Source organism: Pristis pectinata, chromosome 19, assembly GCF_009764475.1.
Source record: "Pristis pectinata isolate sPriPec2 chromosome 19, sPriPec2.1.pri, whole genome shotgun sequence".
Lineage (NCBI taxonomy): Eukaryota > Metazoa > Chordata > Chondrichthyes > Rhinopristiformes > Pristidae > Pristis > Pristis pectinata.
Window position 1 is genome coordinate 36115486 of NC_067423.1, and position 27949 is coordinate 36143434.

General features: G+C 41.4%; 1 protein-coding gene across 1 annotated transcript in view; it reads left to right on the forward strand.

Annotated features, from left to right (window-relative positions):
* LOC127580441 (phosphatidylinositol 3-kinase C2 domain-containing subunit gamma-like) overlaps positions 1-27949 on the forward strand; it is a 149003-nt gene that overhangs the window by 77522 nt on the left and 43532 nt on the right. Inside the window, 12 exon segments of the mRNA XM_052033916.1 lie at positions 7655-7835; positions 9019-9126; positions 13644-13736; positions 16361-16436; positions 16439-16489; positions 17441-17577; positions 17958-17999; positions 18001-18128; positions 19716-19872; positions 23564-23673; positions 24816-25017; positions 26528-26652. Coding sequence (XP_051889876.1) covers positions 7655-7835; positions 9019-9126; positions 13644-13736; positions 16361-16436; positions 16439-16489; positions 17441-17577; positions 17958-17999; positions 18001-18128; positions 19716-19872; positions 23564-23673; positions 24816-25017; positions 26528-26652 — 1410 coding nt within the window.

The window sequence follows — 27949 nt, forward strand, 5'->3', positions numbered from 1 at the left end:
CGCAAACTTGCATGACACCATTGCCATTTAGCTGTCTTAGTGTAGCCACACATCCAGTAGCTGTTACATCTCCTGGTAATTTTCCCTTCCCCACCCTCCTCCTTCTTTTGCCTTTTCCAAGCTCCTTTTAGGAAACAGCACAGTTACTTCTTGCTCTACAAGACAAAGCAGATTTCAATGGATATTGGAAGACCTGACATTGCGATCAGTTTCAGTGTAAGATTTATCCAAGTGTCAATGAGCTGCAGATGCTGGCACATAAAAGCAGAAAATGTTGGAATTATTTGGCTGGTCAGGCAGCATCTGTGGTGGTGGAAATGGTTACTGTTTCAAGTCAATGATCTATCAATGGAACTGTGAAAAATAGTCATCGACATGAAAAATTACCTCTGGTTCTCACTTCACAGGTGCTGCCTGAGCTGCTGAACTTTTCCAGTATTTTATGCTTGCTTTTATACAAGAGTTCACTCGCATTCACTCGCCTGGGAAAGGGAAGCTGAGAGGGAGGAGGAGGAGGAATCTCCAAAGATCTAAGCAGCATGGCAGGAACAAACCCAAAGGGACATGGTTAGAGAAAGCAAAAGTTGTTGCAGTTGAACTTACATCATCATCGTTCTACGCTAATAGATGTTTTAGACCATGTGTCAGCTTTGTGATATGAGAAAAAGGAACACCAGGTTTATTTGGGGGTTGTCAGAAGCAAGTAGATCAGAAGAAGGGTGGGAATGTTGTCTGTCACATGTTACTTTTTCCTACTGTTGGATGCACATGAACATAAGGCAGGGCAGGTTAAAATAAGCAAATGTTCCTTGAGTCAAAAATTCAAATGTTTATTCTGTGTTTTCTCCCAAAGAAATTCACAGACAAGATTTGAAAACCCAGGGGCTTCGGAAAATGTTCCTTTCAGAGAATTGTGCAAACTATCCATGCACACATGGTCCAGTGCATTTTTTGGGCATGGACCATTGATGCGGTGAGGCATCATGGTTGGTGAGGCCGCCTTTGGAATATTGTGTTCAGTTCTGGTCACCCTGCTATAGGAAGGATGTCATTAAGCTGGAAAGAGTGCAGAGTAGACTTACGATGATGTTGCTGGGACTTGAGGGACTGAGTTACGGAGAGAGGTTGAATAGGTTGGGATTGTTTTCAGTAGAGCATAGGAGAATGAGGGGTGATTTGACAGAGGTATATAAAATCATGAGGGGCATCAATATGTTCAATGCGCACAGCCTTTTTTCCAGGGTGGAGGAATCAAAAACTAGAGGACATAGGTTTAGGGTGAGAAGGGAGAGATTTAATAGGAACCTGAGGGGCAACTTTTTCACCCAGAGAGTGGTTCGGTATATAGAATGAACTGCCAGAGGAAGTGGTTGAGGCAGAGGTACATTAACAACATTTAAAAGCTACTTGGACAGGTACATGGATGGGAAAGGTTTAGAGGGATATGGACCAAACGCGGCAAATGGGACTAGCTTAGATGGGAATCTTGGTCGGCATGGACCAGTTGGCCGAAGGGCTCATTCCATGCTGTTTGATTCTTTGACTCTATGCAAAGTTCAATTGTCTCCAAGGCTCAAGTCGTTGTGTCCAATATGACAAACCTTGTACACTGTGCACACAAAGGCCTTTCCTCCACTTCTTCTACCATTGAGCATGGCAATTCAGGCAGATCACAGGGTACAAGTCACAGGTCATGTGAGGGGTCCCATGGAGAGAGGCCAGAGGGGTGGCTGGATGGATGGAACTTCATTCTTTGGGGAGGATCAGGTCGTCATGGGTCAGAGCATCAGGTGGAAGGAGTGAAGGTGACTGGTGGTCACAGATGGTTGCTGGGTGGACGTGTTTGTGCCAGGGATGGTAGTGGGGGCCAAAGGAAAAAGGACAAAGTACAGAACTTAAAGGGGACCCGCCATTCCAAGTAACAGTCTCTAGAACCAGCAGGTGCATTTAAAATCTCGCTGGAGCACGTGTATTGTGAAAGCTGCAGGTATGTACCATGCAATTCGTAAGCACACATATGCAACTGAGTCTGGCTGAAGTGACATCCAACCATATACTGTCTGCCATTGGACACACTGCACCTGCCCACACCCCACTGTGCAGAAAAAACTCAGTAAATACAAAAGGTCACGGTCTCACAACATTGACTGTTTCTTTCCCACAGTTGGTGTCTAACCTGCTGAGTTTTTCTGCTTTTGCTTCACTAAATACCCGTTCACTTTCAACAATATGAATTTTCATGGAAAACCAATCACGAAACTTAATTAACCTTTGGCCAATGCAATGCAATCTCCTCGGCAGATTTTACTTGAACTTCCAGATTTCTTTAAAGGGGAATGCTGCCATTTGGCCATCTGTCATCTTACTTACTCATTCTTATTAGTGCCAACCTTCTTCAAGACTTAAGCTGCTTGTTGATAGAAGGCCAATGATCTCTGGTGTGAGTAATTGCCTTCAGTTGAGCAATCCTGTCAGTGTAATTACAGAATTGCCTGAGTTTATAAATTAAACAGGGAGCAGGGTTGGAATAGTATGTACTTAATTTTAAATATCATGTTATGATGAACATAGGATTTAGTCCACAGCTTCACTGAATTAATGTGATACCTGTTTGTAGTTAAGTTATTGTTAAGACGACTTGTATTTCTGAAGCACTCTTAAAGTCTTAAAGCATCCTAAAGCACTTTAAGGTTGCTTAAATGCACAGAAATTGGCACTGAGCCTATAAGCAAAGACATAGTCAAAGGGGTTCCTTCCGATGAGTATCTGAGAGAAGGAGAGAAAGGTGGAGAGGTGAAGATGTTAGGGAGGAAGCAAAGCTTAAGGTCTAGACAATTGAAGGCACAGCCATCATTGTTGAGGAACAGAAACAGTTGCGGATGCAAAAGAGGCTAAACGTGTGAGCACAGTGCTCTCAGATAAAACTGGGGAAGAATACAGAGATAAAGCAGGAAGAGGTCATGGAGGGGCATGAATACGTAGATGAGAGTTTTAAATTGGAGGTAAAAACGGAAAATGCTTGAAATACACAGCAGTTTGAGCAGCATCTGTGGAAAGAGAAAGAAAGTTAACATTTCGGGTTGAAGACCATCAGAGCTGAGAAAGTGAGAAAACTTGTTAGTTTATGGTTACAGAGAGGGTATGAGAGGAATGGATTGGATTCAGGGAATATTGCTGATGGAGTCAGGTCACGGTTGCCCAGATGACCCCAATATTTACTGAGCTCCCTGGTTTAATAGATTAATGAGGGAAGTTAAAAAGGAAAATAACCGTTTGTTCTTTTCCATTTTTTGTCATGTAAGGGCTTGAAATACTGTTCAAATCTGTGGATGAAACCTGAAACCAAAAGGTGAATGTTGGAAATTACCAGGAGTTCAGGCAATGTCTGAGAAATGTCAGTCAGGCAACATAGAGAGAAAAATGGTGGTAATATTTCAGATGGGAAACCTACAGCAGAACGGGTCCATTTTGGTGGAAGAGGTTGATGAGTGAATGGGCCTTAACAGCAAGTTCTTTTGTCCAAATTTGAGAGATAATTTTTAATTTTATCTCTTGATGAGCATTTATTTGTTACACATAAGTAATTCAGAAGAAAATACTACTTGTCATAGAGTCATAGAGTACTGCATCACAGAAACAGGTCCTTCGGCCCATCTGGTCCATGCCGACCTGTTCTTGTGCCTAGTCCCATCTACCTGCACCTGGATCATATCTCTCCAAACCCCTCCCATCCATGTCCCTATCCAAACCTCTCTAAAATGTTACAATTGAACCTGCATCTACCACTTCCCCTCGCAGCTCGTTCCACACTTGCACCGCCCTCCAAGTGAAGAAGTTACCCCTCAGTTTCCCTTATATATTTCACCTTTCACCCTAAACCTTTGCCCTCTACTTCTAGTCTCACCAAAACTTAGGGGGAAAAGCCCGCATGCATTCACCCAATCTATATCCTTCATAATTTTGTATACCTCCATAAGATCTCTCCTCATTCTCCTGCACTCCAGGGAATAAAGTCCTAACCTATTCAACCTTTCCCTATAACTCAGGTCCTTAGGTCCTAGCAACATCCTTGCAAATTTTCTCTGCACTCTTTCAAGCTTATTGATATCCTTCCTGTAAGTAGGTGACCAGAACTGCATGCAATACTCCAAATTCAGCCTCACCAACATCTTAACCAACTTCAACATAGTATCCCAACTCCTGTACTCAGTGTCCTGATTTATGAAGGCCAACATGCCAAAAGCTCCCTTTATGACCCTATCTACCTGTGACACCACTTTCAAGGAACTATGGATCTGTACTCCCAGGTCCCTGTGTTCTACCACACACCTCAGAGCCCGACAATTTGCTGCATAAGTCTTACCCTGGTTTGTCCTCCCAAAGTGCAACACCTCACACTTGTCTGCATTAAATTCCATCTGCCATTTTTCAGCCCATTTAGCTAGCTGGTCAAGATCACGCTGCAAGCTTTGATAGCCTTCCTCGCTGTCCACTACGCCCCCAATCTTAGTGTCATCCGCAAACTTCATGGAGCCTGGTAAGGTGTTCCATGAAGAAAGGACACAACAAGGCCATGCCTGGGATCATATAATTCCTCCTTCTAACATGTTTTCCTGTAAATATAACTTTGATATATTCTTTCAGTCCAACGCTTGTTGTCATGAAGTGATCTAGTACGGAAACAAGCCTACCAAGTCCGCACAGATCATGATGCACCCACTTACACTAATTCCATGAATCCTCCCAACATTCCCCTCAAATCCTCCCAAATCCTATGGCAAGTTACAGTGAACAATGTACCAACAGCAAAACACACACACCTTAGAGATGTTGGAGGAAACAAGAACACCTGGTGGAATACCACGCAACCACTGGGAGAACTAGCAAGCTCCACACAGACAGCTCCTGGGGTCAGGGTTACTGGAGCTGTGAAGCAGCAGTTCTACTAGCTGTGCCACTGTGCTGCCCAATTGTGATGGCCGTATGGCTGCTGTTCCTGAAATGAGAAAATTAACCTTTCGACAAAAGAAGCAATGGCTAGAAATTGCACTGTGGTAAATGAATCACAATAGTGTTTACGTGCTTGCGTTCTGGCAGCAGTTTGGAAGAGAGACAGTGATGATTCTTCCTCATGGGTCAATTGGTTCCTGATGTTTGTCATGCAGGGGTCAGGAACATGCTGGAGTCCAGTGCCAGCACATCAGACCTGAAGCTCCACTGCAAGATTCAATGGTGAATCCAGCAGCAGACCTCAGTCATGCTGAATCGAGGAGCTAATGCAACTTGTGTTTGGCCGCTCAGCTTTATGCCAGTCATGTCTGGCTTATGTAATATACGTAACTATTTATGTCGGAACACTGACCTGGATTAAATAGATCAGTGCAAGTGAGTGGTTTGGAGTTTCATTACCTTTTGTTCATTAATACCAGTATTTTAATGCGGCCATATGTGTTTTAAATCATTTATTATTTTTTATATCTTTTCAATATTTTAAATTTTTTAAATTAATTAAATTTCTTTCATCTGCTTTTAACTGGCTCCGGTTATCAGAAAAATTTAGAAATAGTCGCAAAGATCTTTGGCAGCACACACTATCAAAAAGCCAGTAGGGCAATGCCAGGGGCAAGACCTCAGATCCAACTCCTTAACACGTTGTCACTTGTGAACCACTGTGCATCACAGAAAGGCCATAACGTCAAGGCCTCCAGTTTAATTAGACTCGCAGGTTGTGGGAAGTACAAGGTGGAGAGGAAAGTGCAAGGCGTGGACAGGGTCAAGCATGGACCATCCTATTATTGTGAACATTTTTGCTTACATTGCCTGGTTGAATTGACCCACACACTTCAAGTAGGTTTGTGACTCAGTTAAACCAGGCAACTGAGAAATGACACTGGTACAATTTAATTATCTGTCACCAAACATCAATGATAAGTTTATCATGTATTTCTAGATTAATCAGAACAGGGGAACCCCACATTACAGCTGACTGTGTAACAGAAATTTGCAAATTCACAAATCACTACCTAAAAATTTGAGATACAGAATAAAATTCACTCTCACAGAATTTTATGTGAAAAGAAGTAAATAGGCACAAAATTTATTTTTTTCAACTTGCATTTTTCTTTGCATGTGCAGATGACACAGCTCAGCATTACAGAAAATCACAATACGGACCATGTTCTAGGAATATATCCCCCTTTAGTGCGGGGATCAGTTGGATCTAAAAGTTCACATGACCCATCCTCAAAGTTTTCAATGATAATATTCACCATAAAATCATCCCAGAAACTTGTTTCGCACTTTCCCCTTGGCCAGGAAAAGGGAGAAGAGACATCATTTGGTGGTTAAATAATTTTTCGCAATTATAGGCTTTAAAATGGTGTAAAACATCCTAAGTTAACTGTGCAGTCAATATTCCTCAAGACCACCCACTTACCTGCCACAGCAATCATCAACCCACAAACTTCCTTCCATTCCCTTGCATGTCTCTTGGTGAGAAATCCCAACTGTGATCATGTATGAAAGCTTTCTGGAAAGTAATAAAGCTCTCACCTCAAGTGGCTGAAATGTTCCATCTGAGGCCTTAACTCATTTCTTGGCACCACTCATTAATAAGGATATAATAATCCTGGAAATGGGTACACCACAGATTCACAGAGAAGTAGCAATAGATTTTGAACATATAAAACATGATGACAGATTGGCCTGTATTCTGGAGTTTGAGAGTGATCTGACTGAAGTGTTTGAAGTGATAAAAGAATGCTGCTGTCTAGGTGCAGAGGAACCAGTTCCTCAGGCATGATTTTAAAATAATAGTTCGACCTAGGAGCGATTCAGAAGGCATTTCTTCACTCAAAGAATTTAGGAGATTTCTTCCCCAAAATTTTAAGAATGCTCTTTCAATTGGAGCTTTAGAGAGGGTGATAGATTAAGATTTTTGTGAGGTAAAGCAGGCATTGATTATGGAGCTGATTGAAGGCGGGTCAGAATTAAGCTGTCGATAAAGTGGGTTGGATGATCCTCCAATGCTTCTAAACCCACCAATACTGCCAACTGCTTGCTTCTGTCATTCATTCTTTTCTCCCGACCAAAATCTGGCACCGATACAAGCTGCCCCTTGCATTTACATTTGCACTTTTGGAACTGATGACTTTCTTAAGGCTGACAGACAATTTCATGTTACAAATTCTAGCTAGGAATGCTTTAAGTAGTATTAGCATTATCAATTAATCATGTATTACCCTATTATTCAAACAAAGTGATTTAGACAGACACTTATATAGACAAGGCACAGAAGGATACAGTCTAAATGCAGGCAAATGGGATCACTGTAGATGGGCAAAAGGTCAGCATGGATGTGGTGGGCTGAAGGGCCTGTTTCTGTGCTGTACAACTCAATGGCTCATTGGACCACGGGATTGAAGTGTCTGAGAGCTTCTCACGGACAGTTATCGATGTCAACATTATCTTGATGTCAATCATGAAATTTGGCAGCAAAAGATTGCTCTGGTTTTTGAAGACTATTATCTTGTAGATTATCATTTAACAGGAAACATTTGAGTGTTCCAGCGTTCCTGACATTTGGAGTAATTCTGCTAATGACAGGGGACAGGTGCAGTTTCGAGTTAAGATTGTTCTTTTTGTCTCTCCCTAGGTTACTGAAGGATGGCTTGTCCGAGTCTCAGTTCAAGGGCAGGTACAGTCAGCTGTTAGCAGCTATGCTCTGCTGTTCAGGGCAGGCCATGCAAGAAGAATTTGACAAAGAAACCAAGCTCATTGAAAAGCTGGCAGAGGTAGCTCTGAAAGTCTGGGCAGCTGACCAGTCAAAGCGCTCGGTGAGTGCGAACCCGATATGTGAAATGGCACCTTTGGTAAACGCTGACCCTATCGAAAGAACATTTATTTAGGTTATGTCAGGAGACCAGAGAAACTATTTTAATTTTAGATGGACTAATTATCTTCTTCCCCTCCCCCATCATATTTCTGATCGATCCATGAACCCAATAACACTACCTCATTATTCCTCTTTTGCACCATCTCTTTATTTTTGTAACTTATTGTAATTTTTATGTCTTGCACTGCATGCACTGCTGCCACAAAACTACTACAAATTTCATGAAATATGTCAGTGATAATAAACCTGATTCTGATTCAAACTTGTTATTTCCTTGTCTCCCAGCAACTTACTTTCTCACTTGTCCATCAACTTTCCCTTTGATTCTTTTGCTATTTATTTACACTAAGGGTAATTTGGTACACTAAAGATAATTTATAGTGGACGGTTAACCTACCGTCATGTGTTTGGGATGTGGAATGAAACTGGAGCACCTGATGGAAACCCACCAAGTCACAAGAAGAACATGAAAACTCCACACAGACAGTACCGGTGGTCAGGATCGACCTGGGTCTCCGGAGCAATGAGGCAGTGGCTCTACTAACTGCTGCACCACCATGCCACTCTGAGTTACCTGTTTAATGAGTAGTGAGAGTAGGAGGAAAAATATACACAACACTTAGAAAGTAAGAAAGGTATAAGATAACTTTATTAGTCACGTGTATATCGAAACACACAGTGAAATGCATCTTTTGTGTAGAGTGTTCTGGGGACAGCACACAATATCTTGCTAATCATGACATTGTATCCCATTGGTCACAAGGAGAAAATTACACCACGAAGCCCTCAAATGAGAACACATTGGAAACAAAAAGTTAACCTTTATCAATTATTTATTCACAACCAGGAGAAGGAAGAATCCTTTGATACTTCCTTCAAATAATTTTCATTATTCCCAGTCTATATTGACACATAACATAAATGTCACAGAAAGTACTGGATCCATAAGTGCATCCTTTTAGCTTCTTATTGCTCAGGTCTTGTTTTGAAAAGAGGACTGTCCTTCTAGTAAAACAACTGCTTTTGCTTATCTTGCCAAGATGCGTATTTTAATGTTCTGGTTAATTTCTTTTCAGCATTGAGTAAAAGAATGACAATGTTTAATTATTCTTTTTATCTTGCAGACCGTATTAGCAAAAGAGTTTGAAGAAATAGAGAAATTCTTCTATGAGGTGCATGCTTGTCGTCTGCCATTGAATCCTGCATTTGTAGTGAAAGGCATTGACATTAGTGTAAGTTCACAGAGAAAGAAACCGCTGCTGCTTTGCAGAGATAACACTGGTTGGCGGAAGTTCTGGATTACTGCACGGTCTTTAGCTTTCCCATATCTTCTGTTCTGTTAAATATCATATATCTGAACATCATTTCTGTTACTTGGAAACAGGAAATCAAAGCAGAAATTGCAGGCCCATTAGTTTGTCTCTGGTTATGATGGATCATGGGAGACACTATATTTGACCATTGACAAAGACAGGGTCATTAGAGAGTCTCGTCATTGCTTCTGGTAAAGACAGTCATTGACTCAATAGTCTGAGCCAGTCACTGAGTTTTTGGATGGATTTAGTCCTGAGGGATATCGTATAACTTGATTTTGAAATGTAACAAAATACAACATGTTACTTTGTAAAGGTAGAAATCATGGAAAATTTCCCATACAGGAGACCATTCAGGCTATCATCTCGGTACTGATCAAGTAAGAATGACCTAATCCCACCTTCCGGCACCAGGTCCGTAGCCTTGTAGTTCATCCAATTATTTTTTAAGTTTGGTGAGAGTTTCTGACTCTACCACCCTCTTAGGCAGTGAGTTCCAGTCCCCCTCTGGGTGAAAACATGCTTTCCTCATTTCTCCTCCAATCATTCTCCCATCAATTTTGCATCAATGTCCCCTGATTTTTGAACCCTATACGAAGGGAAATAGGTCTTTTTTGTTTCATCTCACCCTCCCCCCCCCCCAGTAATTAATACACCTCAATTAAGTTTCCCCCTCCAGTCCCCATTATCTCAAAGCAAACAATTCTGGCTTATCTCAATCGTTCATCATAACCACCAATTTCCAACCCTGGTAACACCCTTGTAAATCGAGGAAGGTATAGGGTTGGCGGACAGATTGTAGACTGGATAGCAATTGGTTGCATTTGCAAAGGCAGAGGGTGTTTGAACAAGCAGCAGGTCTTTGAGGGGAACAGATTACTCATGAGGTCAGTATTGATTAATTTAAGGATTTTGCTCTTCACCTTCTTTGTTAATAACCTGGTTGCAGGTATAAGACAAGCTCACAGAAGACACCAACACTTGTCAAAGTGTTGAAACCTTAGAGGCGTAAAAATGTGCACATCTTGGCAAAACACAGGAATGGGCCCTCCATCTGACCAATGCTACTCAATATGGATAAATGTTGTGCTGTCTATTTGTGTAAAATTAGTTCCATGCAGGATTAGGGGCAAGGATGTTTTATGGATTTAGACCATTCATGCCTGGTGACTCATCTTGTTCGGACCTATGTCTGACACCTGTGCCAGTTTCTTAACTAGTGACTGCCTTTACCTTCATTCTTTTGCATCTTATCCTTTACCTAGCCAAGTAAAACTGACCGCCTTTCATAAATACACAAGGGTAGAGTAACAGTGAGAGGAGCACTGCATGATTTTGCCATTTGCCACTGGTAAGTCAGAAAAGACTATGGGATGAAAGGGAAGTGGGATTTGAGAAGGCAGGTTCAGTACAAGTATACTATTATCTTTAATTGAACCCCATGTTCATTCACTAAAGCAATAAACAGCATGATTACTGCAGCCAGGGGATTGAAAGCACGATCATTCAGCAGCAGCATGAATTTTATGTGTATCTAGGTTAATTGCACATTGGATTTGTTAAAACCTAAACTCCAGTGCTCTAGAAAGCACACTAGCACAGGAAATACGGCATGTCTCCATTGACCCTCACCAACTTTTATAGATGCACCATTGAAAGCATCCTATCCAGATGCATCACAGCTTGGTATGCCAACTGCTCTGCCCAAGACCGCAAGTTGTGACACAGCTCGGTCCATCACAGAAACCAGCCTCCCCTCCATGGATCCTATCTACACCTCGCTGCCTTGGGAAAGGAGCCAGCATAATCAAAGGTACCCCACCCACCCCGGTCATTCTCTCTTCTCCCCCCTGCCATCAGGCAGAAGGTACAAAAGCTTGAAAAAACACACCACCATCAAGGACAGCTTCTATCCTTCTGTTTTAAGACAATTGAACAGTCCCCTAGTATGATAAGAAGGATTCTTGACCTCATAATCTACCTTGTTATGACCTTGCTGCTTATTGTCTGTCTGCACTGCACTTTCTCTCTATAACTGTAACACCTTATTCTGCATTCTGTTATCGTTTTCCCTTGTGCTACCTCAATGCACTGTTGCAATGAAATGATCTGTATGGATGGCATGCAAAACAAAGTTTTTCACTGTATCTCAGTACATGTGACAATAATAAACCAAAACCAAAACCAATACCAATAATTCAGCACTCCCTCAACACTGCACTGAAATGTTAGCCTGGCTTAGCTACTGAAGTGCTAGATTAGGGGTTGAACTCATAACTCCTGATTTAGAGGCGAATAAATATCTGAGGTAAGCTGACACAACTTGAAAAACAAGGAGAACAAGGTGTTCATCCATATTCCCATTCATTCATTATTATGGGAGTGGTGCATCAGTCAATATTAGGTTTCTGACTTTGTAGCACTTTGGAGTCACAAAGAACAAATCAGTTCTGAAAAAAGTGCATCTTGTTGTTTTGCTGTTCATAAGAAGAATAAATGTCAGGATTCGGCACTTTGAGAGCAATGCTACAAACACATTTTATTTCAGGGGTGACTGGTAATCAAGACTTGCTGTGAGTGTATATGGGAGAGGTGAATGTGGATGTGTAGTGTTTTAGTGGAGGAAAAGAGATGGAAGCCAGCCAGGAGAGCAACGAAATGGGCAAGTCCAGAGGTATCAATAACATGTCTGAGGTTCTTGGCAACGGATGGGTTGAACCAATGGCAGGATGTGGAGGTGGTTGGAGCCCGAGTGACTGACAGCAATGTGCAGTGTGAAGTTCAACTCTGAACTCAGTTAACTAGGGGGAAAAATGCTGTCCAGGTCAACATTCCATCTCCAAATAAAATAAACCATGTGAAATCTGTTTTTTTAAGAAGTATTATAATTACAAATTAATTGTATATTATTATAAAGTGGAGCAGCCAAATGCAGTTGCTTCTCGCTTGCCTGTTGCCTGAAAGATGACACCTCTAACAAGGCTGTACTCCCCCTGGACTGCAGTTGAATTACCGCCATAGATTTTGGATTTGAGTTGCACTCCAACCCTTCTGACTCTGGCAAGTGGATTACGAACTGAGCCAAGCAGAAAATGAACAGATTTATCTTACTTACCGATCGAGTCATTTTTGCAATTTGTCGAAAGGTCTGCTGGGTCAAAACTTGCCAGCTTCCCAGTCTGTAATAACCGCAATGACATCACTCCCTGAAACTCAATCCATTGATATTCATTGCAACAAAAGTATTGTTTACTGAAAGAAGTTAAGTGTTCATATTCACTCCATGGAGTTAAACGCTGATTTTTGAGCATACATTGAAAGCCACTGCAGAGTGAGGTGAATATAATGATCCACGTTCTCTGATGTCTGGAAAATGTCACAAGGGAAATAAATTATAACAATGTAATAGCTTTGAGGGCTGTGCTTAAAACAAAATTACTTCAAGTTCCACAGCCTTAGCTCTTGATGCTGAATTGCAAGTAATTTGTTAGTGAGTGAAATGAGGTGCTTTTCTGAGATTAACTTGATATAGCGATACGTAAAACCAGGATCCAGGCTCCAATGCATCTGATATACAGTCAGGAATTGTTTTCTACAAACATCGTGTGACTGGTCCAAAATACTTATTTCTTGAAAGTGATTAACTTTTCTCTGAATGCATCACGTACAATTGCTGACACAAGACATTTTATTTATCACCCAGTGAAATAATTTACATTTGTTTTGATTGGCATCATTTTAATAGGAAAATCTGGCTTTGTTTCTTGCTCTTCTTCACCTTTCCCCGTGCATGTGATGTTTACAAAAAAAGACCGTGCCTTTATATGGTACCTCTTACTGCAACAGGATTTAACAAGGTCATTTGGCAATTGATAAGATTTATTTTTAATGTAATTTATGATATATTATTTATTGTAGTACGTTCAATGTAATTTTCTGGGCAAACAATGACTACCAATTTGTGAAAGAACTGTTCCACAGTGAACAGGATAAATAATGAGATAATCTGTTTGAGGGGAGTTCATTGAGGGATTCATAATGACTTGGAGAAGGTAGCAAACTCTCTGTTCAACACTGAATATGCCATGGAATCTTTTACAGCCAGAGTTAGACATTAAATTAACATCTTACCTGAAAGAAAATATTTCCTATATTGCAACACTCTCAGATGTGAGTAATAATGTCTGCCTAGGCTTTACGTTAGGACAACATGTGGGATTTAAACCTTTGAGCTATTAAGTCAGATGTGAGAGGTCAAAACACTGATTCAATTATTGTAACTTGTCCCATCAATTTATGTTGGCTATTTGTTAAAGCAATCCAAAACTCATTCCATTTTCCGCTCCCAAATGATACCTTCAACTGCATCAAAAATTTATCTGCAGCAGGTTTTATATACAATGCTTATATTTTTATATGCTTTTGTTTGTTAAAAGGCTTGTTCATATTTCACATCAAATGCTGTTCCTTTGAAAATTTCTTTCATCAATGCCAACGCTTTGGGAGAAAATATCAATGTGATATTCAAGGTAGGACATGAATGATATTTGTTGAGTTTTTTTGTGGCATATTTGAAAAATCCACTTTGGCACTAATTGAATTATAATTACTTGTGAAACTATAGCTGTATCTTTCTGTTGCCTGTTTACTGCTAGTACATTGAGCAGAGTGTTTTTTCCGCATATTGGTCAAACGTCAAAGTGAACTTACTTTGTAATAAGATAATGTTTCGAGAGTGGATTTCATGTGAAGTGCAATCCTACCACTGTTCAACATGAACATCAAGCAGTTGAAATTGCAGTATTTGATCCACTTGCAATAAAAATGTTGTCATTACGAATGAAATGTTATCTTGGAGAGATTACATAATATTGTATTTTCACATTTTAAAAAAACAAGGACAATACAATTGATAAGAAACAAGAAGCAATGTGACACAGTGGAGGAAAGGAACACAGGGTAATGGAATCACGAGGCAAGGGATGGGATATTGGAAAAAAGAGAAAGGAGGAGGGTGACAGATTAGAGCAATGTTATGGAAGAGCAAGCAGCAAGGAAAGAAGGTGAGAAGAGTGTAGAATTAGGAGTGAAAAGGGAAGGGTGAGAAAGTGGAACAAAATGAGAGGAGGGGTTGGAAAACGTTAAAATAGTGGCAGTGTATGGAAGGGGGAGAAGAGAAGGAGAGAAAGATAAAGAAGTGGGGAAACATCCATAAATAGGTGGAAGAGAGTTAAGTGAGAGAAGGGAGAGAAAATAGAACTGAATGTGGAAAGGCTGAGCGATTAGAACACAGACTGTAACAGAGGAGAGAGAGGGAAGTGGTTCAGTAAGGCACCGAAACAGATTTTGAAGAGATGTTTGAAGTGGCTGATTGGAAATGCTACAACTTTCATTTTCTTGGCTGTTGCACACAACATGTGCTCTGAATTTAAATCACCAGAATTAATTTGCACACTCATCTTTAATCAGTAAAAGACAGGTAGCAGTCCAGTCTATGCTGTTCCACAGATGTGTTGAAAACCCCTAATTTAGAAATCTAACCTTGATCTGTGGTGTTAAACATAGAAGTTACGAGTGGTCGTGCACTGTACCCTGCTTCTCAAATCGACTTCCACCGCTGAACCTAATTTTGGAACAGGTGACAATGCTATAACCTGTGTTTTCTCCCCCCGATGTTACCATTGTAACCCTATAAATCAGTAAATAAGGCCATAGATTCAAAATTACAAACACATTCAGTCAATTAATCTGCATTTATCTTTAAAATGTCAGCTTCCAAACTGATCTTTGTGTTCAACATGCCCAAGGGTTGGCCACGACATATCTACTCCTGTTTACCCTTCTGCTGAGGACAGTTCACATGATAGAAGTATTAGGATTAGGATTAGCTCCTATTGGTTGTATTTGGTGACACATGGTAACTGAGGGTTCTGTAGGGTTCAAGTACTGCCAGACTAGTCTTCCAGTTCCAATGTTCCTGTGTTAGGAATCCAGGTTCATTTATTTTGTGGAGACAAAATGAAATGGTTTAGCCTTGTACAAAAGACAGTATGAATTTCCCCTTTGCAGTTATTGTGAAGTTACACTAAATTTTATTCATTTAGGTAAGTGAGTCAATTGGTGTTCATTATGGAGACCGAAATCCTGATATTTATGACGTTGATCAGAGATTGATGTCCACAGCCAAAGCCCACAAGCGAGAAACTGAACTACGCACTAACTTATTTTGCTTGAAATACAAATTCAGCAGCATATATACCGATAATAAGCACAGCTCTGAATAATAGCCTCGAATTTCCTGGCAGTAGCAAGCCTTAGTAGCTTGCCACAAACCTTGCCTGTTTAATCCCATGCTCACCTGGGGCTGAGACCCGGGCTACCTGACAGTTATGGTGGAAATTACCAACTATGTCACGTGAGAAAATTGGTCTCTGTCAGAAAAAATCCAACCCATTATTCTTATGTAAAAGAAAGCAAGTCTCCCATGTTGCTGAAGACAGTGTAAATCATGGTTGGAGGTCTGTGGGTTTGGACAAGACATATCAATGAAAACGTTAACACACATTTTAAGTTCAGTTATTTTGTCCGTGTGTGTATTTCATTGCAAATTTCTGTGCTTGCAGTTAAAATGAAAAATTGCCTGTGTTACTTGTCACCGTGTTATTAGACCCTCCTACCAGAAGCGGCACTGCAATACCTCCAGAGAAGACAGTCAGTCAGCACAGCAGAATAAGTTTTCAATCGGCAGATCCTATGGATTGGAATTTAGAAAGGAAAAATATATAGAGTATTATTAAAATTCTTCTGTTTGCACACATTTCCTGTAAACATGCATCTCCTCTGACTGTTGTCCAGCTTCAGGTCTTTAATAATATCTCATTGTTACAAACAGCATCTCCTTCAACTCATAACGGAGATCAACGGGTAACATTAAACATTGTGAAGCCAGTGTGCATTTCTTGCAAATGTCACACCTACTTCCTATAACACTTCCCTGCTGTGAGCCTTTTGTTATTGACGACCTGTGTTGTTATTAATGTACACTTCAACCATCTCCCCCAGGGATGATGCAGCGGTGGGGTGGGGGAGGGGTTAGTTACTATTTTCTAATTGGATTTTTGAATTATTGGCTTGGAACCTTGCCTCTTCCCAGGCAGGAGACGACCTCCGACAGGACATGTTGGTTCTGCAGATAGTGAAGTTAATGGACTGGATCTGGTGCCAGGAGGGTTGAATATGAGCATGATCATCTATAGGTGCATATCAACAGGAAAGAGGAGAGGTCAGTGCTGCAGTGTGTTGTCTTCCTACGAAGTTCTATTCAGAGTTTAACCCCCAAGTTACAATGATGAGAGATTGTATCATATTCATTATATCATATTCTTCATGAAAATAGACCATTCCACCCATCAAGTTCTATGCTGGCTCTCAGATTCATTCTCCCACTTAGTCCCCAATAACTCCTCTCGCATGCCTATCAACTACATTCTGAGTCTCCTGCTGTCCTACACCAGGGGTCAACTAAGACCTACCAACCTGCAATTCTTTGGAATTTGGGAGAAAACAGGAGCACCTCGGGAAGCTCACATGGTCACAGGGAGAACGTGCAAACTCCACATGGACAGAGGACAGAATTGAACCTGGGTCCCTGCTGCACCACTCTGATGCCCACCTTTATTTTTTTTTAAAGATCAATACTAACCCCAATGGAGTTTCCAACAATACTTGGTGTTAGGAGCTGGAATTATATGCCAGTTTTTACAGCAACGTACCAGAAGAAACTAATGTGGCCAAAATTGGGCCTTGGTCACTTCTGTTCAATGTTTGCAAAAAACAATCTGCAGGTTGCACGCAATCACCCATTTTGGAGAGTGGAGCCAAACATCAGGCAGAGAGACAACAGTGGGTACATACTTAGCATCTGTGACCAGAGGTGAACCTCTCCCCGAAAATGGTATATTCCAAAACGTTACAAGGTATTTCTCTGAAGGTGTCAACATTTTGAAATAGCATAGAACAAGTATATATGTAAGAAAATTAAGCCATTATTTATTGGTTATACCTATCGTTCAATAAGCAATTGAAAATAACCACATAAAGTAAGTCATGGTGGAAATATATTATTTAATTGTCTACCATTTGCAGTGGTATCCTAGAAGACATTGCAATTAAAGCAATTCAAAATATAGATGGCTTTTTGTGTTATTTCACTCGAGATTGGAACTTCTTGCAGGAATGGTGGAGATGATACCTGGTGCTACGACCCTTGCCAAGATCCACATGCAACACGGCATTACTGGGCCATTCAAGGAAGACACACTTTCAAAATGGTTCCAGGAAAACAACGCTACTGAGGAGCTACACAAGAAAGTGAGCCTCAATTCAAATGTTATCTCATGAGAGAAGTAACTCACCCCTTTCTGTTTCTGCTGAGTTTCTTCCCATAATACTGCAGGTGATCTTGAAAGCTAATCACAATCCACTCAGATTGCTAATACCTCTCACGCTGCTCGCTCAGATTCTCACTCTTCCTGTTTTTAGCATGTTGAACAGTGAAGGGAATTTATACCTGATCTTCTGTTTGGAGCTGTCTGCACGAGATCCTGAGGATTGTTTAACCATGAACCTCACACAGGAAATTTGTGTATGTTGAATGGGATTTTAGCCAGATAGATTATTTTCGCTATATTTCCTAAATTTAATTCTTCTGCCATTTTATATCATTAGTCTTTTATACTTTGATAACTAAGGCTATGGAAAACTTCATCAACTCCTGTGCTGGCTGGTGTGTTGGCTACTTTCGTGCTGGGTATCTGTGATCGTCACAATGACAACATCATGCTGAAAACCACAGGCCATATGTTCCATATAGACTTTGGGAAGTTTTTGGGGCACGCTCAGATGATTGGAAACATGAAGAGGTCAGTGTAATTGATGTGTTCGTAAACTGCAACAAACGGCAGTGAAGACAGATAGGCCCTGCTCAATGCTAAGGGGACACATCTGGAAGTCCCCAGATGGCCATCATTAACTGTAGCTCAATAGCACCACCTTTATATTCGAACATACAAACCAGGAACAGGAGCGGCCCACTTCTACCCTTAAGCCTGCTCCACCATTCATTATTTTATCAGATTGTCACCTCAGCTCCACATTCCTGCCCTAACCCCCAAGCAACACTTCACAACTTGTTCAACAAAAACCTGTCAATCTCTGCCTTAAAGCTATTCAAAGACTCTCCTTCTACACCCTTTGAGGAAGAGAATTCCAAAGACTCATGACGTTCTGAAAGAAAAATAAATTTCTGACTTAAATGGGTGACCCTCTACTTTTAAACATTAACTCCTAGTTCGAGATATCCCAAAAGAGGAAACACCCTGTCAAGATCCTTCAGGATCTCGTATGTTTCAATCAATTCACCTCTTTTCATAGAGAGACACAGCACAGAAACAGGCCCTTCGGCCCACCAAGTCTGTGCCGACCAACAACCACCCATTTATACCAGTCCTACATTAATCCCATTCTCCACACATTTCCATCAACTCCCCCTGGATCCCACCCCTCACCTACCCTAGTGGGTAGTGAGGGTGGGATCCAGTGGCAATGGGAGACTCTCTTTCTTCTGAACTCCAGTGGATACAAGCCTAGACTCTGAGTAAGATGGTTTTAATTTCAAGCACCAACCCAGGGACTTGAGTACCTGTTTTGTCTGATGGTCCAACACTGCACTGTGAATGGGACTCCCCCTCGAGCAAAATATTAAACTGAGGCACCAATGAGCCATTCAGACATTTGTAAATGTTCCCAGAATATTATTCAAGGAAGTGCAGGAGAATTATCCTGGCAACTCTTAACATCATCACAAAAACAGATTATAAGCCACTTATCAGTTTGCATTTTGAGAGAACTGACAGCGATCAAATTGGCATCTGAGTTTCCTACAGTGACCACACGTTCAAAACTCTACTTTTGCATGCTGTGAAAGACATTAGCTCTTTCATTATCTGTCAATGCGTAATACTTGTTTTCTATTTTTAAGACAGTACAGTGCATCTTATTAATATTAATTCAGTTTTTCCCCCTCCATTGACACTGCCTGTTGGATTGGGCAATTTCTACAGATCTGCCCAAATTTACTGTTATCACGTATCATTTTGTTCCCTCTCTCTCACACTCTCTTTCTCTCTCACTTATTTCACTTCCCTCATTAATCTATCAATCTATCAACCAAATGGCTTCCTCGATAGCTTATCACCATGGCAATCCTTGCCCCACTCAGTCAGAGATATTCTGGTTGTCCGAATCATCCCTTCCACCTCTTAGAGCTAATTTGTTTCCTCACTTTCTCAGTTCTGCCAAGTGTCTTTGATATGGAAATTTTAACTCTGTTTCACTTTCTACAGATGCTGCCTGTGGAAATGTTTCCAGCATTTTCACTTCTTAATTTTCAGATTTCTGCAGATTTAGATTTTCACATGCCATTAATGGTTTGTCCATTGTTTGACTAGGGATCGTGCTCCTTTTATATTTACTGCTGAAATGGAGCACTTCATCATAGAAGGTGGAAAAAATGGGGTTCGATTCCAGAAGTTCGTGGACCTGAGCTGTCAGGCTTATAACATCATCCGTCAACACACTCAGCTCCTGCTGAATCTGCTCGAGCTGGTAAGAGAGAATAGCAGATTGTATTTGTTGAACTTATGAAGTCCTCAAAACTCCTGGTATGGAAAATAAGATTGAGGAAGGAGCAGGAATTTGAGTTAAAATCTCAAGACATTTAAAGGCCCCTTTAAGTTCTGCTGGCTGTAATAGACAGGTCTTCCACTTCAACACAAAAGCACAAATGCCAGAAATACTCAGCAGGTCAGGCCATGTCTGTGGGATGAGAAACAGTGTCAACATTTTAGGTCAGAGACCCTTCGTCAGAACTGAGAAGGAGACAAAAGAAGCTGTGAACCTGCAAGAATAGTGGGGGAGGAAGATGTCTCTGATAGGGTAAAACCAGGGTGACCATGGGGATAAACTGCAGTCAGAGATATGCGCTGAGGAAAGACATCTCTTTCCTCACTCTGTCAGAGACATGCCCACCCCCACCCACCCTGCAGCTTCACAATATGAATATGCAGAGAATGGAGAGATATGGAAGGCATTAGGTATCATTAGCGGAATTAGTCTGGAGCAACATCGTGGGCCAAAGGGCCTGTTCCTGTGCTGTACTGTTCTATGTTCTAAAGGCAGAACCTTTATATCTGGGGACCACATCATGGGAATTAGGGAATTCATAGCAGTTGTAAGCTGACAAGAGCTATGTTTAAACAAAAAACAAACTGCTGGAGGAACTCGTTAGGTCAAGCAGCACTTGTGGAGGCAAAGGGATTTTTCTTTATTTCAGAAATAAACTTTATTCATAATATGATATATATACAAAAAGAAAAACAGTGCAAAAAAATTTTACATTCTTGGTGTCATCTGGTAGATACATTCAGCAGTGTTAACACTTTTTAAACCATATCACCTTTGCCACTCATGTGGCCCCCTGGGGCAATACACCACTTCAATGTTTGAGGGACTTCCCCACCCAACCCAGCCCCTCCATGTCGGGTAGCAGAAGGAGCCTAGACTGTGGACCTTCCCCACAGAGCCTTTGCGTTGGCTGCACCCAGCTTCAGTGCATCCCCCAGCACATACTCCTGCAGCCTGGAATGTGCCAGTCAGCAGCTTTCCCTTACGGACAGGCAAAGGGATAGTCAACGTTTTGGGTTGAGACCCTGCATCAGTGCTGAGAGTGCAGAAGGAGATAACCGCTATAAAGAGGTGAGAGGGATGGGCAAGTCGGGAGCTGGCAGACAATAGGTGGAACCAGGTGAGATGATGGATAGATGGAGCCAGGTGGGGGGCGGGGGGGTGGAGTCCAGAGATAGTGGCTGGTGGATGATAGGTAGAGACTGTTAAGGAAAGAGGAAAAAAAAGGGCAGCTGAAGCCAGGTGAGTGGGAGGGAGAGTGGAGGTAGAGACAGAGGCTGAAAGGTGATAAATGGAAACATGGCTGCAGACGTTGGAATCTGATAGGTAAGGAAGGTGATTAGTGGAACCAGATGCGGGAGGGATGATGACTGCTGAGCACATCCAACCATTTTTTGCTCCAACTTCCAGCACCTGCAGTCTCCTGTGTCACCATGTTTAGACACCTCTGTGAGGGAGAGCGGTGATTACTGCTTCCCAATTGGAGGAAGTTTTTGTTCCAAATTTTTCAGGAGCCACTTATCACAGTGCCCTCATGCACTTATAAGAGTGTCTGTAACATTGTTTTGTCAGCCTCCAAAGAAAACTCTCAACAAATTTACTTATGGGATTTTCCATTGGTGGGAAAAAGCTGCTAAAAGAAAGTCTACACCTCAGCTTGTGGCTGTGAACCAGATTCATGGTGTATGTGTCACCTCTAGCACAGACATGGGATACTGAGTCCCCCATAAGAACAGAACTTAACTCTCATCTTAATCCTTCAGCTGCATGAACTCTGAACCCCCTCTCAGAATGGGGAACATCTTCACTGACTTAGCAGGAAAGAGCTGCAGTATTTGTCACGGGCTGCAACTTGCTGAACATATTAAGTGTGTGAATAACACGTTAATGACTTTACTGGTACTGTAATTATCAGTTAGGATGTGTTCTCAAGAATGAGAGCACAAATGGAATCAGCACTAAAGAGGGTCATAATAGCATACGTATTGCAGAGATGTGCTGCTTATGGCACTGCCGTGTTGGGGACCGGAAATGGATTATCCATGGCTTGGGAGTGAAGAGACTTCCTGTGAGGACTGGTGTTGGACGGGCTGAGGTGAGTGCTCCAGAGATGTGGAGCTCAGGGCTACACCCTGCGTGGCACAATGAATGCAGTCAACTGCTGGGGACTGGCAGCACCCGCTCCGTGTGTGGACAAACTGCTCAAAACCAATGGTTGTTTCTCTCATCACCTCAAATTTATTGCCATGTGCACATGTACATATATGCACTGAAAAACTTAACTTGCAGCGGCAACACAGGCACATAGCATCAGATACACAACATTCACAAGAAAAACATAAATTATACATAAATTATGCAAGAAAGTGCCCAATTAGAACAAAAAAAAAGTCCATTGTAGTGCAAATTGGTCAAAGTGGTCATAGTGTTGCTATACTGAGGTAGTGATTAGGGTTGTGCAGCTTGGTTTAGATGGTTGAAGGGAAGTAGCTGTTCTTGAACCTGGTGGTGTGAGACGTTAGGCTGTGAGAAGATGGCATGGCCTGGATGGTGGTATCTTTGATGATAGATGTTGCCTTCTTGAGGCAGTGCCTCATGTAGATACTACTGATGGTAGGGAGGTAGATGCCTGCAATGTATTGGGCTGAGTCCACTTCTTTCTGCAGCTTCCTGCGCATTTGAATTGCTGTATCAGACCGTGATGCAACCAGTCAGGATACTTTCAACAGTACATCTGTTGAAGTTTGTTGGAGAGTTCGGTGGATGTGATGGGAGCTGCTGTCTCTCCAGCTCTCTCAATCTGGAGATTTCTCTATAGCAACAAGTTGAATGCCCAGTCACCTCCACTGAGCTTGTTGCCATGGAGAAATGTCCGAGCTAGTGAGAGACCCCTAAAAAGAAAGACATCTTGTCCTTAGCCTTTCCTTAAGAAGTTGATGGATTCAGATATTACTTGACCTTTAAGTAAGAAATGAAAATTAAGTCTTGCCATCAGCAGCATAAAGCACCCTTCCAATCAACTACCACAGCTCAGAATGTAAATAAGTTTAATAGTGGAGTCACAATTCTCGATTTAGTGAATTGTCACTTAAGATTTTCTTTCCTTTTCCTGTCTGCCTGTCACTCTCTTCTACTAATCTTCTTTTCCCTCTCTTTATTTCCCTTTCTGTACCCTATTTGGCACTAATTCACACCCATCATCACTGTTCCTCTGTTTTGTTCTCAACCGTTGTATCACTTTGGTGAGACACAGCAGCCTTGATGTCTCCAAATACCAAATTGCTCCTCCGTTCACCATTATCACCTTGCAGTGGCAGCTGATTAGTGTGTAAGCAGTATTTGACTTGAAAGCTTCAGGAAAAGTTATGAATAATGGTGGATGCCACAAGATGTCCCCCTCCAGCAATATCAGGTCCTGCCTGGCATCAGGAGTAATAAGGATAATGGATCGAGGGCCATTCAAATGGAGGCCTGGTAACAGAAGACTGTCTCATAACTCCAGCATCCCACAGGCTGCAATGTGGACAAGAGTGCCACAGTCTGTCTGTAATTAATGTTTATGGTGCCGACTATAATTTAATAATCACAGACCTTCCATTCTTGTCTGCTTCAGATGCTGTCAGCTGGACTTCCTGAGCTGTCTGAGGTTCAGGACCTGAAGTATGTTTACAATAATTTGCGGCCGATGGACTCTGATGCACAAGCCACCTCGTACTTCACAAGGTTAAAGCCAGGACTCCTTTACCCGTTTACTTTTTTTTTACTATTCCCAGCTTGTTCTGTGTCTAAATTCAACTCTGATGCATTTAATAGAATAAGTTTCTACCATGGAGCATCTTGCAGAATTAATTACAGAAACACTCTGCAGTAACTTGAATGCAGAAAAATGCAGATAAATAGATCAAAATAATAAGGCAAAGGAATGGGACCTTTCCGACAATTCCCAGCAAATTAAGTAGGATTTGGGGGGAATATGCAAAATTCTGCAATACTACATATGAATGTCTATGAAACGTGTATATATGCATATAATATTAAATATGAATATTTGAGAAATATGTAATAAATGTTGCATAAATTGGGACTGTGGAAATATGATGGGCCAAATGATCACCTTCTCTGCAATATTGTGTGAAGGGGACTGACTCAGCAAAACGGATTCATTGGGATTCAAGTGCAATAAATGAATGTGCAGCAGTATGGTAATGAGTGGAGCTCTGCTTTAGAACAAACGGTGAAAATGAACCGACAACTCAAGGCTAAATGTTACATTTCCATCACTGCATAAATCATGATCAATACATTTTAATGTGCTATATATTGCAGGGGCAACCAGCTCTTTGGAGCCAAGGGTGATGAACCATTTGTAACTCTTCTGAAGCTGAAATGCACTTCCCACACACTCAGTTCTGCTGTTATTAATAAAAGACCCAGTCATCACCAATACAACAAGCATCTTCCTTCCTGTTCAAAATATACTTTGAATTGATAGCAACATATGAATCATTTACTAGTGAGGGTTTAATAAATGGGGCTGTCCTGAGCTTTCTCATAACTTGTGACTGAGAATTGAGATTCCAAACTTAACTTCAGCCTATGCAGGATTTACAATGATCCATGCAAGGCCATGTGTAACTTAAAGCCTCTTCACAGTACAGGAGTCAATCCAAAAGGATAACATTTATTTGCCATTGACATCACTGAACAGAATATATAAAATTCAACTAAAAGGAAAACACATCATGACTGGAAGTAAATCCTGGGTCTGTGTTGTGGAAAGTGTTCTCCCTGTAACATTTGCAGGTGTTTATCATGTTTAACTTTCTTTGACACTGACCGGTAATACTGACTTTTTTCACCTACAGCCTAATAAAAGAAAGTCTGAAAAGTCTACCAGTGAAAATTAATTTTTTCGTCCATATCCTGGCACAGAAGAAATTTGCAGGTACAAATGTCCAGTCAAGTCTATCCTTTGCACCAGAAACATACACATTACAGACAGATGGTCTCATCAGGACTGCGTTGGTGTGTGGTTTTGAGAAGAAAATAGCCCCTCATAAGGATTATGTAAGTACTATGGCAAATCAGTCAGACATACAATAACTAAGTAAGGCTTAAGTAAAGCTGGAATCTTAGATAAACCTCGACAAGTAGGCCTTGCAATTTAAGATTTAAAACGATAAACTGCAGGTTGCTCACCTTTTAGAAAATAAGATGGGTTTGTAGAGATAGAAAAAGAAAAAAGGAAAATGCTGGAATTACTCAGCAGATCAAGCAACATCTAAGAAGAGAGAAATTGAGTTTGTTTCAGGTCGATGAACTTTCATCAGGTCGTCGACCTAGAGGGTCGACATTGTTTCTGTTCCCGCAGATGCTGCCTGACTTGCTGAGTATTTCCAGCACTTTTTATTTTGTTTTTACATCAGATTTCCAGCATCTGCATGTTTTTGCTGTTGGATGTGTGGGGCACAGTTTTCAAGATCGTGCTCTTTGCTGCAGAGTAATATTCAATGTGAGTGTGAGTTGTAGAATGCCCACACCCGATCCATGGCAACTCCTGCTTTTTACCCCATGACCTTGTGAGGGGAAGTCTATGCCAAAAGTAGAGTTTGAGAAGGAGCACTGAAGCCAAATATACCTTCGCTGTTATTTCCCAAGGTAAAATAAATTAAAATGATCTCGGCTCCTGATCGAACCTGGAGGCTCTTCTACCTGCATAATTCACTAATTTACTCCTAATTTGTAGGCTTGAGCTGCCACAGATAGAATTGCAAAGCTTCTGAGATTGTCCTTAAATTCCCCCAGAAGTGAAGATTAACATGGCTGCAAGCAACTTAGAAGAAAAATGGAGGCATTTCACAAGATGCTTTCTACATTTTAATCAAACTAATTGATTCATTAGTTAGAAACATACGAGGAGAGAAGACTTTTTGGCCAACAGTTAAGATCAACTCGATTGGTTATCAAGGAATTTGATCACTTTGCATTTGTTCTAAGTTCTTTGCAATATCTTTGGGGATAAACTTAATGCTGATTAGTAAGGCAATTTATAACCCAACACAGCTGAAGTAAATGGACTTGAAGCACATTAATTCCACTCACATAATTGTGTATTTTAATTGAACAGCTCTGATACATAAAAGGACCCACTTTCCTTGCAGGCAAATCTTAAAGCTTTCTGACTTGGCTTTCCATTTGATCCAGTAAATTAATTAGCTGCAGATGAGCTGCTGTACGCTCCAGTGCAGTGTTCTCACAAATATGATTTCCTTTTTTCTATATGCAAGTTCTGGAAATGCAGTTATTTTGCAAAGAGACTTCACTCAGCAAGCTGGGAATAGCTGATAACTCTGTGGTAGGTGCGGAGGCCTGGAAGGTTGCATTTTATCAACCTTTAAATAGCTTGAGAGTACTGTTTGTCAAATGCTATAAGCTCAGTAATGAGCATCTGTGTTGAGATCTTGGAATATGTAGTGCCAGGCTCCTGCCACACAATTATTAAGCTTGAAGTCTTTCAGGAATAATCTAGCTGATTTTCCTGCACATCCAACTATTTATGCATCCAATCTCATTTCAGTTTTACAAGATACAGGTGGAACGAGAAGGGCACAGCGAGGCGACCTTCATTGAAAGAAGTTACAACCAGTTTGGTGAACTCAACAAACAACTTCACTGCTGCTTTCCAGCATCAGAGTTACCAAGGTAAAGAAGGACTGATAATCGGGCATCTCTTTAACTGCTACTTTGTTGATGTTCAGCATGTTGGCCTTTCCTTAAAGGGAGTGGCCCTCCTACCTCTCCACTGACACAGGAGCTGCCCCTCGCCCAGATCTCCATCCTTGTCCCAACAATGAATGTCCCCACTGCTTCACCACCCTTACGCTGACAGAGCTCCTCATGCCCCTCAAACTCTCTCATAGAATCATGAATGTTTATGGTATTGGTATTGGTTTATTATTGTCACTTGTACCAAGGTGCAGTGAAAAACTTGTCTTGCATACCGATCATACAGATCAATTCATTACACAGTGCAGTTACATTGGGTTAGTACAGAGTGCATTGAGGTAGTACAGGTAAAAACAATAACAGTACTGAGTAAAGTGTCACAGCTACAGAGAAAGTGCAGTGCAATAAGGTGCAAGGTCACAACAAGGTAGATCGTGAGGTCAGAGTCCATCTCATCATATAAGGGAACCGTTCAATAGTCTTATCACTTTGGGGAAGAAGCTGTCCTTAAGTCTGGTGGTACGTGCCCTTAGGCTCCTGTATCTTCTACCCGATGGAAGAGGAGAGAAGAGAGAATGACGTGGGTGGGTTGGGTCTTTGATTACACTGGCTGCTTCACCAAGACAGCAAGAGGTAAAGACAGAGTCCAAGGAGGGGAGGGTGGTGTCCGTGATATGCTGGGCTGTGTCCACAACTCTCTGCAGTTTCTTGTGGTTTATGACAAAGAAGGAGACCACTTGGCCCAGTGGGTTCAAGCTCACCAAACAAAGACTTTGTGCTAATGCCACTTCCCAGCTCTGGGTCCTGCACGTCGTGGCTCTTCAGCTGCTCTCTGGGGTGCTTTATAAATGCAGCAATTGCTTCTGCCCCCACCATCCTTTCAGGCAGTGAGTTCCAGACCCTCAACACTTATCGAGTGAAATATTTTAACTCAACTCCTTTCTGATTCTTCCATCAATCAACTTAAATATATTCCCCGATCCTTGGTTACTGACCTCTCTACTAAGGAAAATAAGTCCTTTCTGTTTCCCCCCTCGAGACTTCTTATAGTTTTATACACTTCAATTAAATCTCCTCCCTGTCTCCTACATTTCAAAGTCAGCAACCCTTAATCTTCATGATCTCTCCTCAACTATAGCTCTCCAGCCTTGACAACAGCACAGTGGCACAGCCAACAGAGCTTCTGACTCACAACTCTGTTAATTCGGCTTTAATCCTGGCCCCTCTGTTGCTGTCTGAGACTTTGCAGGTTTGCCTTGGCTGCTCCGGGATC